Source organism: Pleurodeles waltl, chromosome 11, assembly GCF_031143425.1.
Source record: "Pleurodeles waltl isolate 20211129_DDA chromosome 11, aPleWal1.hap1.20221129, whole genome shotgun sequence".
NCBI classification, from domain to species: Eukaryota; Metazoa; Chordata; class Amphibia; order Caudata; family Salamandridae; genus Pleurodeles; species Pleurodeles waltl.
Genome location: NC_090450.1, coordinates 808,585,895 through 808,603,213, shown reverse-complemented (window position 1 = coordinate 808,603,213; position 17,319 = coordinate 808,585,895). Strand labels below are relative to the sequence as shown.

The following is a 17,319-nucleotide window of genomic DNA, read 5'->3' as shown; positions in this document are numbered from 1 at the left end:
GTTTGCACTCTTCTAACCATTGGGAGCATAGTACCAGGCCCCATGTAATGTCAGTTGAATGCTAACACTCAGACACCCAGTTTGATGCTTTCTGCCTTGAGGCTCTGTAGGTCTGTATTCATACACTCAAAGAAAGCAGTAGAATACTTTCCAGGTATTGCCAGAAGAGGTCCAACAACTAGTAGCCTAAAGCTTGTCTCCAATTTGATTCTTTCCACCTCAGCGAAGTACAGGGACCCTTTTTACATTTCTATAGCCACTGCTAGCAGGATACTGTGTCTTTGATGGCCAGAACATGCCCACCAAGGCGGGAACATGAGCAGCAAGTTACAGCATCAAACTCATGCATGGGTTAGTATTAAATAGTGGGGTCCCAACACCACACACAAAGTACCTGTGAAGACTCATATGCAGATAGGTCTTCTGCCCTGGGCATCCGGCTAAACCAACAAAATGAAATAAAAACATGTGTCACATGGATCAACAGTGCGATGTCACAGCCTTTAGCAAGCTTCACAAGTAATGTCCCTCCCAGGCCACCCCCACTCTGGACCCTAAGGAGTATTATAAACATCCAATCAAGCATTCTTATTTATTCTTGCAAGGCCAAGGCTGCTGCAGCAAAACATACCAGAAACAATCTTTTTGTTATTTTTCTTTTAAAAGCACCAATAAGAAGATGATGTTGCTCTCCCAGACTGCCTAATAGTTTGAGATTCCCTTTACAATTGAGGGGAATTGTTTGGGACTGCACTCTCAGTCATTTTCATTTGCAAACCCAAGGGCTTTGGTCACTAAAATGTGAGCCTTGCATCGAAAAAAGATTAAGAAAAAGGAAACTGGCTTAAACATCTGCCTGGTAAAACAAAATTGCATCCTGAGCGTTTTAGTAAGAAGTCTTAAAAATATTCCAAATGCACACAACCAAGTATAGCTCTTGGTCCATCTGCTTCTGCTACTTTGTTGCTGTCCTACCTTCTTCACCAAAATACATAATTCTTATGATGTTCCAAACTGACAGTACCAGAAGAACAAGTTGCTTTCCTTCTGTAATGCTCTTTCTTTTGGATACTTTATCTAACTGCAGATTCCTCATCTTGAGAGTTTTCCAAGATGCCACACTGGATACAAAGATGTTTCTCTGCAATGCTCTTGCATGCCAAAAGGTGGTGCCATGTGGCTCTGCGATGACCCCAGAATTGAGAAAGCAGAGACACATATAAGAGCCCCTCTCATGTAGGCTAGCCCCACCATCTTATCTTTCCCCTTCGGTGTAAACAGAAAAAGTAATATGGAAAGAAAATGCAGACAAAAATGTGCCTAGACTTAATCTGGAACCTTATTATAATATTTGGGAGAGCATTCCACTGAACATGGAGGTGGGAGGTCAGTGAAGAATCTGAGTTATATAGAATTTTCACCAGAAAGAGCATTATTGAAAGTAAGAAACTTCTTTATTGGATGGCTATTTTGTAATGTAAAATCCTTACCTGAAGAATAGGTATCACAGTATTAAATCAAAATGGCAGGGGTCTGATATTCAGACCAAAAAGACCTGCAGGACAGAGAAGGCAAAATAGCCCACCTGACCACAAACTATCGAGGCAGAAGTGTTTTGCAAAGGTGTGCACCAATAACAATGTCCTAACTTAACATATATTCCGAGCAGTCCACCTCCAACCTTAGCACCACCACCAGTGACATCTTAGTAGACATGACCATGGTGGAAAGAACCCGCAGGTGCTTCTTGGCCAGTGCATAGCAGATCTTGATTCAAAGGACTATTCTTCTTGACCAGGTCCTTTTCTGCACCTCCTTCCCTTCCCTTTCTTTGTTCCAGTGAATCCTATAAAGAGCTGATCATCCACAAGATCAATATGCAGTCAATGTAAAAGCTCAACACCAGTTTAGGGGTTGAATCTAATCAATGGTGTCTCTCTTTCTACCTTCAAATGTGATGCAAAGCAACAAATGTTGGCAGAGTGATAAATTAACTGAGCAAGTTCCTTAACTTTGGTAACACTCAAATTCCTCGCCATAGAATCCAGGCCCCCAGACTGCATCAGGAGATTTTTGTAGAAGTGCTGCTGCATAGCAATATGTGTCGTCCCGCGGAGGGGAGTAAAGAAAGCTAATAGAGTCGTTGATTGCCATACATGGAAGAGAGTCACAGCTTTCATTAAGAAGGCCGCCCAAGTCCTCAGCACCTACTTATCTGGAAAGAAGGTTGTGTAGGGAAGTTGCAATGAAAGTGTCTGCAGTTCATGCAGTTCACTCACACAATGAGCTGATGTAATCACTGTGAGGAAGACAATTTTCAGAGTCAGGAGATGTAGCAAGTAGTTATGCATAGGCTATAAGGGTATACATATGAGGAATTTCAACATCAAGTTAAGGTCCCACTGGTGCGTCACAGTTTGTTGGGGAACAGGTGTCAAACCTTTAATAGACCTCATCACAACAGATGAAGTAAACAAGGAAGATAGGCCAAAGAAAAACGTAGAAAGGCAGAAACTGCTGACAAAAAAAGAAATCCTACACAGTGAGTTGTTAGGCTCAACACAAAACAAACAAAAGGATATCTGACAGCTTCACTTGTAAGGGGGGCAGTTTCCAGAGCACCACCACACCAGGTTACGAACAGTCCCAGAGTAAATAGATTTCACTGATGGATATATGGCGGCAAAGATGACCTCTACTACTTCAGACAGCAAATGAAATGCAGTAAATTGTTGTCCTCCTGTCTTCATGCATTCTGGAGTAAAATGTGGAGGCTCGGGAGAAGGGCCTGGCCCTGTTGCTGAGAGGGTGGGTTCTCCTTAAATGGTAATTTGATGTTCAGGAGTTTCGAATATCACATTCTTTTGGCTCAATTTGCAGCAATTAGGATGACTTGAGCCTAGTCATTCATGACCTTCTTCAGAATTTGAGGTAGGAAAGATAGTAACTGGAAGGTGTACACGATTGCCTCATTCCATTCCTGCCAGACTGCATTTCCTAACCAGTGCTCCACGCATACTTCAATTCGCATAACTCTTGACACAGAATCCTCAATAGCGGTGTAAAGATCTAGTTAGGCCTCTCCCCACTAGTTGGAACATCTTGCACAACCATGGGATGTAGACGCCATTCATGATCTGCTAAACAATGTCTGCTCAGTTTGTCTTCTCTGGCATTCAGAGACCCTGTCAGATGATTGACTACCAGGAAAATGTTCTGGTGCTCCAGCCACCCACTCCACCACGTGTCCATGAGCACATACACCAGCATTACCTTAATGAACAGTAGTGAAGTCTTCTGGACCAAGCAAATTGCCAACTTGCTAATGTGGAGCTCGCTCTCCCCCTCCCCCACAACCCACCCCACTACAACCTATGAGAGATTCTTCTGTCACCACTTTTGGCTCTGGGTGAGGGGAGTGACAGTGACCTGCCTCGGGATAAACTGTGATCAGTCAACCACTGCTGCAGATCTTGTGCCAACTCCTCCAAGAAATGGATGGTGTCAGAAAGACAGCATTGGTGCTGGGCCCACTTGAACTCACATGTGCCACAGGTAGGACCAAACTGAAGCATGGCAAACTGAGGTGTTCCGACAATGCCATGAACTACAACTAACGCCTGTGGGACTGTGGGCAGAGGTAGAATACCCTGCATTAGTCTTTGCGCAAAAAGGCACTGAGTGGGCGGAGGTTCAATATGGGTCTGAGGTGTCATTCATTATTTAAACAAGGAAATAGTGGGAATAGCACTCCTTTCCTCTCTGCAAAACTGGCTGAATGACACCCTTGATCAACAGAGGGTAGAATTCTTGCAGCAAGATGGTGGAGTGGTCTGTTGACAGTTACTCTGAAGAGGGAGTAAGCAAACTGCAGGACTGATTTATCTGCAAGACCCAACTGTTCAATATGATGGATCTCCAGCCATCGGAGAACATGCCATACTTTGCCACTTAGCATCTGAATATGTGCCTTTGAGGGCATGATAAAGATGCTTGGCAGCCACTGTCGCATGGGAAGAGGACTTAGAGGAGCGCTGTCCCTGCCATGACCTCTGCCCAGAAAGCACTGGGCTTGCTGCTAGTGCACCTATCAGGAGGCCAGTCTCCTGGAATAATCAGTAAACTTTATGTACTGCTGATGGAACTGTTTGGCAAGAGACAAGAATCCCAAGGATTATGCTGTGGCTCGACTGTCCTTAGAATGGTCATGAGAAGATTCAGCTCTTTCCTCAAACAATCTGGAGGCACGAAGTGCATGTCCATAAGGGAGGCCTGGGCATCCCATGAAAACATGGTTGACCGCATCCAGACATGTTTTCTAAGCACTATACCGGTGCCAATAGCTCTTCCCACAGAGTTCATTGTATTCATACAAGCATACAAAACATAATTCGCCACTACTTGCCACCATGTACTGTTTCAATTAGACAGGCTCTAATGTCTACAATGAGGGCCAGCGAGATCTTGCTGTCCATGTCCCATAAAGCATGACTTTACCTACCTAAAAATCACACTACATTCTATTATCTTAATGCTAAACTAGCCAAAGGGAACAGAAGGCATCAATAGGTTTTTACTCTCTATCTACAGGGATGGTCGGAAAGAACTTGGAAGTGAGTTGATTCGTTGATACTTGTACTACCTGACTTTCAGACATAGGATGTCTGGCCAGAAAATCAGGATCATTTGGGGCAGGCCTATGTCACTTGGCAACAGGTCGACTGACGGGAGGGCCATTTCAAACATTTGAACCATGTGGCCATATGGGTGTCTTGTAACGGCATGAGCAGTTCAAAAGAAGTTGGACTTGGTTGAAGAATCTCAGCAACTCCACCTTGGTTTCAACAGTAGGCACCTGTAAATCAAATACTTCTGCTGCTCTTTGCACTTTCTTCAGTTAGTGGACAGGAGGCAAATCTAGCTTAGTCTCTAGGCATGCATCCATCCCACTGCAATTTTATAAATATAGGTATAGTCCATCATAAGTATAGTGAACAAGGGGCAGATTGACCACCTCGTCATCATCAGTGCAAGGAGGAACATTTTGCATACCCTGAACCGAGTTGAATCTGAGCCAAATAAGGTCACTAGCCTCCGACAGTACTGGCACTGAGGCAGAGTTCAAGATTAGAGACTGGATGCAAATTGACTGGTTGGACCTTTGTAATTTAATTGTATAACACAGACTTTGAGCGAGATGATAACGCTATGGGGTCGGAGATTGGCATTGGAACCGTGTCCTTGGCAGATACGGTAAGAGTGGACACTGGCATGGAAGGGATGAGGATGGACTCTGGGACCAGAGATGAAGTGTAAACTAGTGCCAGAAGTAGCCTGGGAACAGATTCCACATTTTTTCACTTAGGAAAAGCTTGCTGGTGGAAGTCCAACTAACCCCCACACTTTTCTGTGGTGCATGAAGGCTCACCAGAGGGAACCTGAAGAGTCTGAAACAGTTGAAACATACCCCCCTTCAAGGCTGCTATCTGCTGCAGAGTTGACGACGGCCCGGGAAATTCAGGTTACCCTGGGACCAAATACAGAACCAGACTGGATTCAGAAGAAGCTTGGGGATATGACCCCCTAAATTGAAAACCTGGTGCATTCTCGTTGGATTTCGAATTGCAATACGGGGGTAGAGTCTGCTTTGCCTTCTTATGCTTATTGCATGTCTTCGACTTAATGGAAGACCCGGAGCAGGAGAAGGACTCCACTGGGGACTTACTTCTAAAGCAGGAAATTACTTTTACCTCCTTATGTATGTTTTGCCTCCTCCCCCCAAAGTTTTTGGACTGATGCTGCTGGTTTGTCAACTGTGTTGTGAATTGAGCCCTGCTGTCCAGGCCCCTGTACATGTGCTCTGAACCCCAAAGTAGGTGACTCCCAAAGTATGTGTACAATTGTCTAATGCCCGATAGGCTCATTTAATTTACTTATAAGTCCCTAGGATATGGTACAAGATGTACCCAGGGCTAATAAGGTAAATGTTATTAGTGGGCTGCAGCACTTAATTGTGCCACCACTACAGTGGCAAGGTGAAAACGTGACTCTAAGCCTGCCACTGCAGCCTAGTCGGGCAGCTTCACCCTCCTTTTTCTCCTCCTTTGTACTGTGGCTTGTTGCATTGTGGATTATCCTGAACTATGTATAATAAACAATGGCCAATTGAGACTTTGATGAATTTTGATTCACACAATTGATAGAGCCACCACTCTGTAATATTTGATCTCCAATTGTCTTGCAAATGCTTATAGCGCTACAGTTGCACTCTGTTTTATTCTCTTTGAGAGAGTTTGAGTAAAATAAACCCTATTGCCAGGTCAAAATATTACTTTTTAATATTAGTAAGCCACCCACAGGGAAAGCCTGGGTAGCCCATCAGGCAGGACGCTTAGTGCTAAAAAATAAAGGCTTGTTTCTTTTGTATTTAACATGTCCCAACAGTGATCTTATTGGCTAACATGGAGCTTCACAAGCCATAGAGCTAATTTCTACTTGGGATCACCAAAAATATTAATCTGGGGTATCAAATTATTTGTTACATTAAACCAGACTCATTGCTGAGATCAGATTTAAGGTAACTTTTAATACAAAGATGACTTTAGAAACCACTTTGTTGCTAAAACCTGCGGTAGCCTCCCCTGCTTACCTAGCGCAGTTGTCATCCCAGACAAGCAATTCATTTTCCCCCTTCCTGGGAATGTGAAACACTCTCAGGAATAAGGAACAAAAAAGAATTGTTTAAGAGAGAAAGTGTGACTTCCTACAGCAGGATGACTACTGAACGGTGGCCTCAGTTGGCCTAGCTTTAAAGTGGCTACCTCCTCAGTGAAGCAAATGGTGATCACACCTTCATGCCCGCTCCTTTGTGTAGCTAGACAGTCTGGCATCTCCTACAGAGGGAGGGAAACCAACTGCAAAACGATTTTCCAGGAGGAGTGACTGATTATGCTAGGTACAACCTAGGGGTGTGCCCTGCGCTCCACACAGGGGAAGAAGGCGTGCACCATCCTTTTTTAGGATATAAGGGTTATCATGGGATTGCTGGAGGGCTTAACTCCAAGGAAATTACATAAAGGTAGAAGCATAGGCTCGTGGGAACTATTGCCCCATTGAATAGCAAGTCCTATCCTCCCACAAATGAGAAGTTGGCATAAAAGTGGCACCCCAGACTCACAGTCCTCCAATCACTGCTGGACTGGCGAGAAGTCAGAAAACATACTGCCCTCCTACCCCATGGAGCCAGCAAAAAGAGGGTGCACAAAGGGAGGATTGTACCTTCTGACCTCAAGGCACTGAGAAAGAAGACTGTCTCTCCTGCGCCTACTTGTGGAAAAAGGTTCCACTTGTGCCAGGAAATAAAACCGACTCCAAGGGCTACATGTTCAGCACCAGGGCCATAAAAGCTGAAAAGAAACCTGCACATGTGAGAGCCCGGATGCCCAGGATTACCTGTCCACCACTGGACGCCGGAGTGCCTGCTGGAAGACTGAGTCCTGACCTGCCCAAGGTGTCTCTAAGTCTAAAGGACATGTGGCTGTCATCCAAGTGGACCCTGCTCCTCCTGCATGAAAGAGCCACTCACCTGAGAACAACCACAGAAGACAGCTGTAACCAAAAACCACTCGATCAGTGGCAACTGGACCTGCACTGGGCTTCTCAGAGGCATCATGGGAGATCGAACCCTGAAGCCAGAGACGACCCATGAAGTCTGTGGACCCAACATCTCTACCATAGTTTCAGCCCCCATGGCATTTTCTCAGCATCCTGCATCAGGACCACTTCTTTGCTGGAACCACGATCCCGCTGAAATGTTTCTGTGATGACTCTGATACTGCTGGAGCTGACAGGTAATTGCCTCCCTGGACCTAAGTAGTCCCCGTAACTGGCTTCCAAACCGTTGAGGCCATTCCAAGAGAGGCTTGGTAGTTGTGATAGCCTGTTTGTTCAGGAACCATAACAATCTACTTTCCTACACTTTCTCTAACGTTCAGCAACATATCGCTTTACATCCCGCTCCAGATTGCCTTTGGGTGCATGAGAATACATTTATCACACAAGTTTCGAGACATGACCAAAGCCCAAGCACGAGAGGCACACTTTGTGCATGTCTGGGACTAACATCTGCTTAATGGAGTCACAGCACCAGTTGAATCCTGATGTTTGAGGGAGACATCATCCCTGGCGCACTTACGTAATTTAAAAGCTGAAGGAAAACCAAAAATGTAGGGAGCAGAGTTCCAGATCTGTGTCAAAAGGCAAGGAAAAGAAAGAACCTATATCAGTGCACGAGCTTATATGCGGTTATGCTCAGTCACTTCTATAGTAGTACAGATTTATCGCTGAGCCACATAGTGTCATCTATTTGCACACAGGAACATTGCTCAGAAACTCTCTAAATTCCATCTGACACCCAGGGATATTTTTAGGGTAAGGAATCAGCAGTTGGAAGTATTCATCAGAGATTAAAATCCTCCACTAAACTTGAACAGCATCGTGCCAACATTCATAAAACCCAACTGTGTTTCCCCTCTCTCTAGCAAAGGTAAAGAGCCCATGCCCATCAGCCTTCTCAGTCACCAGAAACATGACAATCTGTGCAACTCTGAGAGGGTATTAATGAAGTGAATATTTGAGGATAGGCATCTGCATCAGGATAATCAATCAAAACCAGCCTGACCCAGTTGAAGCAGAATGGCGGAAATGAAAGCAAAGAGCCTGGAGTCAATGAGTAGTATAGCTTTGGCGTTTCTGTTCCAGTTAAAGTAATCTCCTGCTCTATAGGACTATGAAGATCCTTAATATTGTGATTCAAATCACATCACTTCTGTTACTGAGACAGAGTGGTTGGTGAAAGTGAGTCAAGTACACAAGAGAAGCTACATCAGCATTGTGAATACTTGGCCTTCAGGCTAGCGGGAAACTTTGCAGAGAGGGAGAAGGAAAGCAGACCAGTAGACCAGGGCAAGGCAGAACATCAGGCTATAAAAGGGTGATATGTCAGGCAATGAAATTACAGGCCAGCAGGCCAAGGTAACGCAGGGTTTGGGGTTGTGAAGAGAGTGAGGAAGTAAACATGCCAGACAGACTGAGAGGTGGGAAAAACAGGCCAGCAGGTCAAACGCATGGCACATAATAAGATTGAAGTTATCAGGCTATATTTAAGGGAAGGCTAACATCCCAAGGAGGGGAAGGGAGGGCAGAGGGGGTGAAGGTGAAACACCTTGGGAGGACGTTGATACTAGCCAGCAAGAGTGGAATGGCTATCACAAACTGGTGAGACAGAAAAGCAGGTGCCAGGGGAAGATCCAGTAAACCAGAAAGTGTAGGATGAGTGGGGCTAGAAAGACAGAAGAGGAATCTTGTAAGCTAAAGAGGGAAGGAGTGGGGGCTATGTAGAGGAAAAGCAGCTGGCTACTTTGATGACAGGATAGAATGCTTGGCTGAAGAGGCTAGTTAAGCAGGGCAGGATGGGGCAGCACACTGAAGGGTGTGGTGGCCAGCTGGTCTGAAAGGAAGCAGGATGGCAGCTTGGTTTAAGAAAAGGACAGCAGCAGACTGGTAGGCGTGGAAAGGAGCTAAAGATGCTGTAAGCCTGCAGCCTAAGTTGCAACGAGGAATGCAGACATTGCCAAATATGTCAGCACAGATGTGGTTAGTCCACTACACTGTGAACACTGCTACTTTCCACCCCTCCCATAGGCACATTTCAGCTAGTTGTTTAGGAGAGGATATCAGAAGGAAGTTGTGTTTTCACCAGATACACCTAAAGCAATATCAAAATTGAGAGGCAAATAATGCAGCAGAAAAGTTAAAAGAACGCTCAAACATTTCTTCATAGTTTAATAAAATTTTATTTGTGCTGTCCAAAATTAAATTATGGAGGAAGGGATCACTCCCTCTGTGATCTGGTGGTCTGTGATACAGCAGCATCACCCTGCAATAAAGTGCAATACATTAGGACCTAGTAATATACCGTGTCTTCATTCACTGACTACTTCAAAAGATGTGGGTTAGTAAGACACTGCTTTGCAACGAGGAGACATGGGAGTTTCCCAAACTGACCACTGTATAATCTAGGAAAAGCAACCAGCTAATTCTCCTCAGGTATGAACTGGGAGTTTCTTGAAGTAGGTATTATGTTAAAAGTCATCCAGCTACAGACAGCAGTCTCTTTAAACAGCTGTGATGCAGAAAGCTAGATAAGCCCTGTTACAGGGCCTCTCTGAGGAAATACAATGTAAAGAAGCCAGCAAGGGGGGAAAACAGTGCTTAATTTGAGCCGGTGGGGACCAGCATTTATTTTACCTCATCATGCATTTCCAAAGAAAAGGGAGAAAAACACACAAAGGGTAAACAAAAAGATAGAGGAAAAACAGCCACAAAGTGAGAAAGCAAGAAACCTCCAGGAGTGAGATATAGGAGCAGAGAGTGTATAGTAGGCGGCTAAAGAGGCATAAGATGAGTTCAAGACTACGCAACCTTAATATTTAGGGTGCAGACAATTAATAAAGCGGGCCGAAGGTTTTTGAGTCGAGATTTGGGCACCAGCATTTATTCTTTTACAAATTAAGCAATGGGAGTAAATGTTGGTGATTATGCTACCAGATCAAATTTGTTTAGTGCAAACACTCTGCAAGGCAACTATGCACGAAGCAACCTTATGCAAGGAAGATCATTTATTCTAACAGCAGTATACAACATTTTCCTAAAATAGGGGAAGCTGCAGGGACTTCTCAGGTCACCTCGGTTTTAGCTTTAGTAAACAGGTATATGTAGGAATCTTCAGATTCCCATTGAATTGGCAACAGTTTACCAAGCAACATAATTAGTATGAGGCAAAGGGAGCGACTTCAAATTAACATTCAAATAAAAGTGTCTGCAGATGGCAGATGAGTCCCTCCAGGCTTCTGCATCAGAATTCTTTAGTAGGGACTTGTTTGAAGAAAGGCACAGATGTCGGCTGATGAAATGCACTTTCATGCTCTAGAGCTACTGAAGAAAGGACTGTGCAGCCAACTGTAATCGTTTGAGGCATCTGTGCCTGGGGAAGAACCGTGTAAGGGGACAAATGGGAGTGGATCTGGTCTCAGGTACCTTCTATTAGCTATGAAAAAAAAATAATTCTGCTAACACCAGCAGATTCCCCAACGCATTATGAAAGAGAATGTGTGTGTGTGTGTGTATATATATATATATATATATATATATATATATATATATATATATATATATATATATATATCAAACCAAGGCCCTTTCAGGGTTAGAGTGACACATAAATTATGCAAAAAACAAAGGAGAACTCTGGGAAGTTCCCAGTTTTAGGTAGAGAGCTGCTCTAGTAAGGAGCACCCTGCAACACCAGCAACACTCTAAATTTGCTCACCTCAAATGTCTGCTTATCTAGCAAAGTTTTTGAGCATAGGATTAGCACAGTTCTATCCTCGCTGAGCTAGATAGTGACAAAGTCTTTTGCCATTTGTACAGCAAAATCTTTAAGCATAGGATTGACATAGTGTCATCCTCGCCGAGCAGTAAAAAAAAAATATATATATATAATAAACTAACATCAAATGACAGAGTAAACCGTAAGCCAGTGTGTCTTCATGTAACACTGACAGGTCAAGAAGCTTACAAGATCTAAGCCTACGTTCTCGGGTCTTAAAGGCAACTGCAACAGTAAAAAATTTTTTTTTACAGTTTTAGCTTTTGAGCTGCAGGTTGCTGCTGTTCAAATGAAGCTATGAATAATATAGGGAAGCAGCTTCGGGTCATGCTGGTTATAACATTCTTCAAAAGTTGTGCTTAATTTGAGCTAGTGTTTGGCAGAGCTCCCCCCAGCAACAGCTATCACATTAGGAGGCATAACTAAGGTGCTTTTATTCGTGATTGCACTGTTGGAGGTAGATGTACATTTCACCTGAAAGAACCCTGCTGCTGTTGAACAACATTACTAATGGTAAAACACATACTTTCCTTTAAAAAATGCACTGCTAACATTTCATTAGGATAATACTGCCAGTAGCATGAAAGGCCTCTCCCACACCCAGAGCTACCCCCAGCAGGAAGAGCCAATGACTCACCTTCTGTTGGGTCATTTGAGTGCTATAAAGTACTATGGGGCCGACTGGAAACCTGGGTTCATCATATACAAAAAGCAACAATGGTTCCCTTGGGAAGTTTATAAGCCTAAACTTCCAAAAGAACAAAATGCATTGCTCAGCTATAAGAGAACAGTGTGATACATTACTGTCAAATCACATCAATTAAACAAATACATATGTAATAGGTGCACAGAGCGAGTGACAAAGGTGAGTACAAGTATGCTGGTGCTAATTACAGCAAACCATCCATTAACGCGGTTGACCGAGTAGTGAACATTTCTAAACTGGATTACTCAAAATGTGAGTAAAAGTTGGGTACTACTTTACTTATCAGCCAACAAAACAATACATCAATGTTTCGACCCCATGAAAAACTTAAAGGCGGGTCTTGATCAGGACAGAAATAGTTTGGAAATTGTTCCGTATCCAGTCATGTTTTTTCTTTGAATTCTGTAGCTGGTACCTCTCTACTGACCCACGTGCCAGTCTTTCCTTCGCCAGGCAAAAGAAAAAATGAGCAGCTGTTAGATGGCACATGGTTCCTTCAAGATGATTAAATAAGGATTCCACTGTTCAGCCATCCTACTCATTAGCTTTGTGAAGCGTGTATGGCTGTTTTTTTATAGCAAAAAAAGGAAACAAACAGTTTATGCGAATGCCCCACAACAGTGAGTGGGTTTGGCCAACAACAAATCAGTGTTAAGACTTACATATCCCCTTCAGATGAGGAACATCAAATGGACCTTTAGAATGAGTCTTGACGATTCAGATTTTATTCACAGTCAGGAAGAACACAGAGTTAGTTAACAATATTCATGAAGATTAATACCCAAAGCCAATCTTCAGAAAAATGAACGTCGGCATTGCTTTACAGCATAGCAAAAATAATACTGAGATTGTGCATCAGTGTAGGAAGCTGGCTCTTTCTATACTGCACCAAAAAGAGGTGCACTGTGCAAAGAGTCCAGGCAAACCCCAAAGGAATTAGAGGCACACATGACACCCCAAATGCTCTTTTTTGGTAGTGTAAGCGAGCAGTTAGGCATATCAGAGGGCAGTGTTAAGCATGCATTGCACACACAGTCAGTAAGTGAAACACACTCAATAAATAAATCCGGCACCAATTTATAAGAATAATATGTATTTTAAATAAGATTAGATACCAAGATCATCAGAATCAGGTAAATACTTTGAGGTTCTGAATTTTTACAGTTTTTAAAGTTGATGCAGTGCAATTTTTTAAGCGATAATATGAGGGGAAAACATATACTGCATATGGGCACTTAGCAGCAACTTACAGGACCAATCTCAAGGAGTTAAGGTAAATATGGGGCAAAGTCCAAGACACCATGCACAGCTCACTTCAGGAGGCAATAGGGCGTCCGGGTGCAGAGGTGCTTTTCAGCCTGGGGTTCTCTAATGTTATCCTATGGGAAAGAAACTGACATTGCATACGGGTACTTAGCAATTACTTACAGGACTGTTCTTCTGGACTTGAGGAGAGTATAGGGCAAGGTCCAAGGCCACATCAACAGTTCACCCTGAGGGTGAGGGAGCGTCCAGGTGCAGAGGTGTGCAACGGCATCAGGTGTCCTATTCACTTCAATGGAGACTGGTCTGGTCAGAAAGAAGCTGCAAGCATGGTCTGGGGGGCAGTCTGGGGGACACCATTGAGATCTGGACACCATTGGTCCACGTCTCCTTGGGCTGTGGGTAGTGGTGTCTTTTAGCATAGGGTTCAGGTGCAGGTTATACTCAAGGTTGGAGGGGGCCTACAGAAAGAGGCTGCAAGCGGTGTCGGGAAATCCACTGTTGGCAAACCCAAGGTGGGCTGTGGCTCTGGAGGGCCTAGGTACCACACTGGCACTGTTGGCCTTACTTCAACCCGGACTAAGGCCCTGGGTGCAGTGGTGCTGTAAGGCGATGGGTTTTGGTGGTCCAGAGTCCTCATGAGTTTGCTTTTGTGTCTGCAGGGTGCAGAAAGCAGCTCTGGTACTCCACAGGAGAACCTGATTACTTCTCAAAGTGCTAGGAGTCCTCCCAGGCTTTTGGAGGCAGAACAGCTGCAGGATGAGTCGTCTTTGGTGGAACTGTTGAGGACAGCAGGCAGTCCGGCAGAGTTGGGACCAAGTCAGTTGCTGCTCAGTTCTTGCTTTTTGCTGCTCTTTTGAGTCCTTCTTCTTCTGTAGTCCAGCGAATCTGAAGTCCTAGTATCAGGGGGTCCCCTAAATACTCAATTTAGGGGCGTTAAGGAAAGGGAGGAATAGTAGCCAATTGGCTACTTACCCCTGGGGTCAATACACCCCCTAGATGACCACTTCCTTTGGGGAGTGGGAATCATCAATCCCAGAATTCCTAATTCCACCACACACAGGACATTGGAATTCCTAATTTTGTGTTCACTTCAGGCTGGTCACCCTAGAGGTATGTCCAGCCTGGCAGTGCAAAACGCCTCCTGCATAGTTAACTGTCCTGCCTGTCCAGGCACCAAATGGGCCCTGGCCAGGGGAAGGTCGACATCTCCTAACCTTTGAGGGAAGCCAGATCCATATACCAAAGGTGGTGAGCTCTTTGAAGTCCCCTGCCTTGGAATGCAAATTTACAGGTCATCCTGTTGAACTGGGAGGGTAACAGCCCTGCCACCACAGGCCTTGTTCCTGACTGCCTGAGAGCAGTGGGGATTCAGAAACTCATCTGTTGGTGGCAGGCTGGTGGAAACTAGACTAGTCAGTCATCACACCAGTAGTTGGTAGGTTTTCGGGGGAAGCTCTAGGTGCCCTCTGAGTGCATGTATTAATAAATCCATCACCAGAATCAGTGAGGGATTATAAATACGAGAAGTTTGATACCAAACATGCCTAGTTTCAATGAAGCTGTTACGTAGCTGGGGAACTTGTAGTGACCAATGTCAATTAATGCCAATTAATCCTCAAAAACATGTAATGCCAGGTTTAGGTAAAATGGTCAAAAAGTCAAAATCTGTCTCTAGAAGTTGTTATTATACTATCCATAAACCAATACCTTAATAGGGAGGTATTAAAAGTCCTTCCTAGAATCATAAATCAAGGCTACTTCTATGCTAAATACTCAGTTTCTGTCACCCAACATATGCAGAACCAAACAGCCATATACAAACCAGCCAGACAAAAAGATGGCATGTTTTTACAGGAAAAATTGAAAGTGGTCTTAGTAGTATGACTTGACTGAACCTGGAGGCCATGACTGCAGTTTAAATGGGCATCCAGAAAAGATCAACTGCACTTCTGGACGCCAAGGCACCAGAAAGCTTAAGACCCGTGGTAAAGGATGTATTGGCAAATATTCCATACAACTGTTGATTTTTTTTTTTTTTTTTTAGTTGACATGTTTCTTTTTCTGTGTTGTCCATCAGCTTACAGTATTACAACTGAATGCTTAAGGAAAAGCTGTTTGATTCAGTTCAATCATTTGTGTGGTTTAATTGAAGACTACATTTGGATTTGATATTCTCTTTCACACCAACACACAAACTAGCACCAATACAAACAACTGCAAACATCTTTGGGCCTTCAAATCTTAAAGTTTTATGCAAAGGTTTGGCGAGCGGAAAGGCAACACATTCAGTAATAACCAAATGAAGAGTTTCTGGTAACTCTTGGACCAGCAACCCTTTCTGAGTTACAACACACAAAGGAAGGGTGCGGTGTCTAATACGGTTAGTAGAGTAAAGGCGTGTGTCCGAAGACACTATTCACTGGGGAAGGTGAGCACTTATCGCAAACCACATGTATTGAGAAGTCACTGAACTTTGGGAAATTAACATCTATTGACGGTGAAGCACTCTGCAGCCTGATGTGCAAGCTAGCCACAACTTCCCTGCTCTCACATGATGGATTACAACAAGAGTCACACAAAGCAGGGTCCAATATCAGAATTGAGAGCAGCCTGTACATAGGTTTTCTCTTGGTGCAGTGGGAGAAAAATGCTTTAAACCTTGTTGGCTGGTTTCTGGCACCTCACTGCTCATGGTACTTCATCCTGAGTGCTGCGACAGAGTTGAGTGGCCTCAGAGGACATCCTTGCAATGGGCTACAACCTAGGGTGTTTTGAAACTGATCTGGAGTAGAAGCAAATGCCTAATCTTCAGGAGTTCTATATTTAGAACCTCATTATGAGTCACACTGTAACCCCAATGGTTCAGTAGCATGCAGGCACATCAGGATTGAGAGATCCACAGTCATTCAAAGGCTTGCGAGTATTTCACCCAGAGACTGCACGCTGGTGAAATACCAAGCAAAATATGTGGAAATCAGTTCAGAAACAAAGGTGTGCATTACTTCGCAAAACTCTGGAATTGGGTGAAGTACCACTCCCCATATTCATAACCCTGTTATCAATAAATACTGGTAGGCAGGCAAAACTAAGTAATTTAGTGACCAACTTGAAATGGGCCTCTTTACAGTAGTTTCTACTGCCCGAGATACTCAAGGCTCCCAGTGCAATCTATTTCAGAAAAATAATGACTGTTTGATCAAAATGAGGGCGGTCAAATCAGAGAACAGAAAAGGGACAGCAGTTTCAGTTTTATAAGGGTGTTAAACCATTCTTTAGGTAGTATGGCAACAAAATATGATGCACTGAATTATTTTCTTCAGTCAGAAGTGTAATTGCCACAAAAGGCGCAAGTATTAAACAACAATGCATGACTTCTCAATCTTAAGGAGGCAGATTAATTCTTCGTGGCTGCCCAGACATGATACAAAGGTGTCTGGCAATGACTAGCTTTTAATCCTCCTCAGCTCTAACATTTGTATATGTATGTTTGAAAGAGGACTGGCCTGAAGGAGGGCTCTTGGGTATTTTGTTGCAGCCTCATAAATTCAAGAAACACCAGTGCAAGAATCAGATCTAACAGCAGGCTGATTAGGCTCTCTTGGACTATCTTACCTCTGAGCTGAATTCCTTCCCCGTCTTTACATGCTCTGCTGGATATTTTTTGGCTAACTGGACATTCCTCAACAGTTCAACTGTCAGAGAGGCACAGGATACGGAAGGTACGTGGAACCTTCTCTTATTATGTTCTCCACATTAAGAGCCCTTCACAAACAGTGAAGGCAAAGTGAGTGTTTGGGAAGAAAAAGGGTTGTAAAAAATCCATTCAGAAAAATTGGGGTGAGTGTTGTCAAGTAGCGTGACTCAAAAACATTACTATAAAACAAAATGAGCAACAGGA

At 43.8% G+C, this 17,319-nt stretch overlaps 1 protein-coding gene across 3 annotated transcripts in view; it reads right to left on the bottom strand.

Annotated features, from left to right (window-relative positions):
- The window catches only part of NF2 (NF2, moesin-ezrin-radixin like (MERLIN) tumor suppressor), a 468,843-nt gene that overhangs the window by 117,603 nt on the left and 333,921 nt on the right, over window positions 1-17,319 (bottom strand). The window contains exon 16 of one of the 3 annotated variants that reach the window (XM_069214589.1): window positions 395-440. The exons of 1 other annotated variant lie outside the window; for it this stretch is intronic. In XM_069214589.1, the coding sequence (XP_069070690.1) occupies window positions 405-440 (36 nt within the window). In that variant the 3' untranslated portion in view covers window positions 395-404. Of the gene's footprint in view, window positions 1-394; window positions 441-9,836; window positions 9,938-17,319 lie in introns of those variants that run through there. One more of the 3 variants, XM_069214588.1, reaches the window with a different exon arrangement.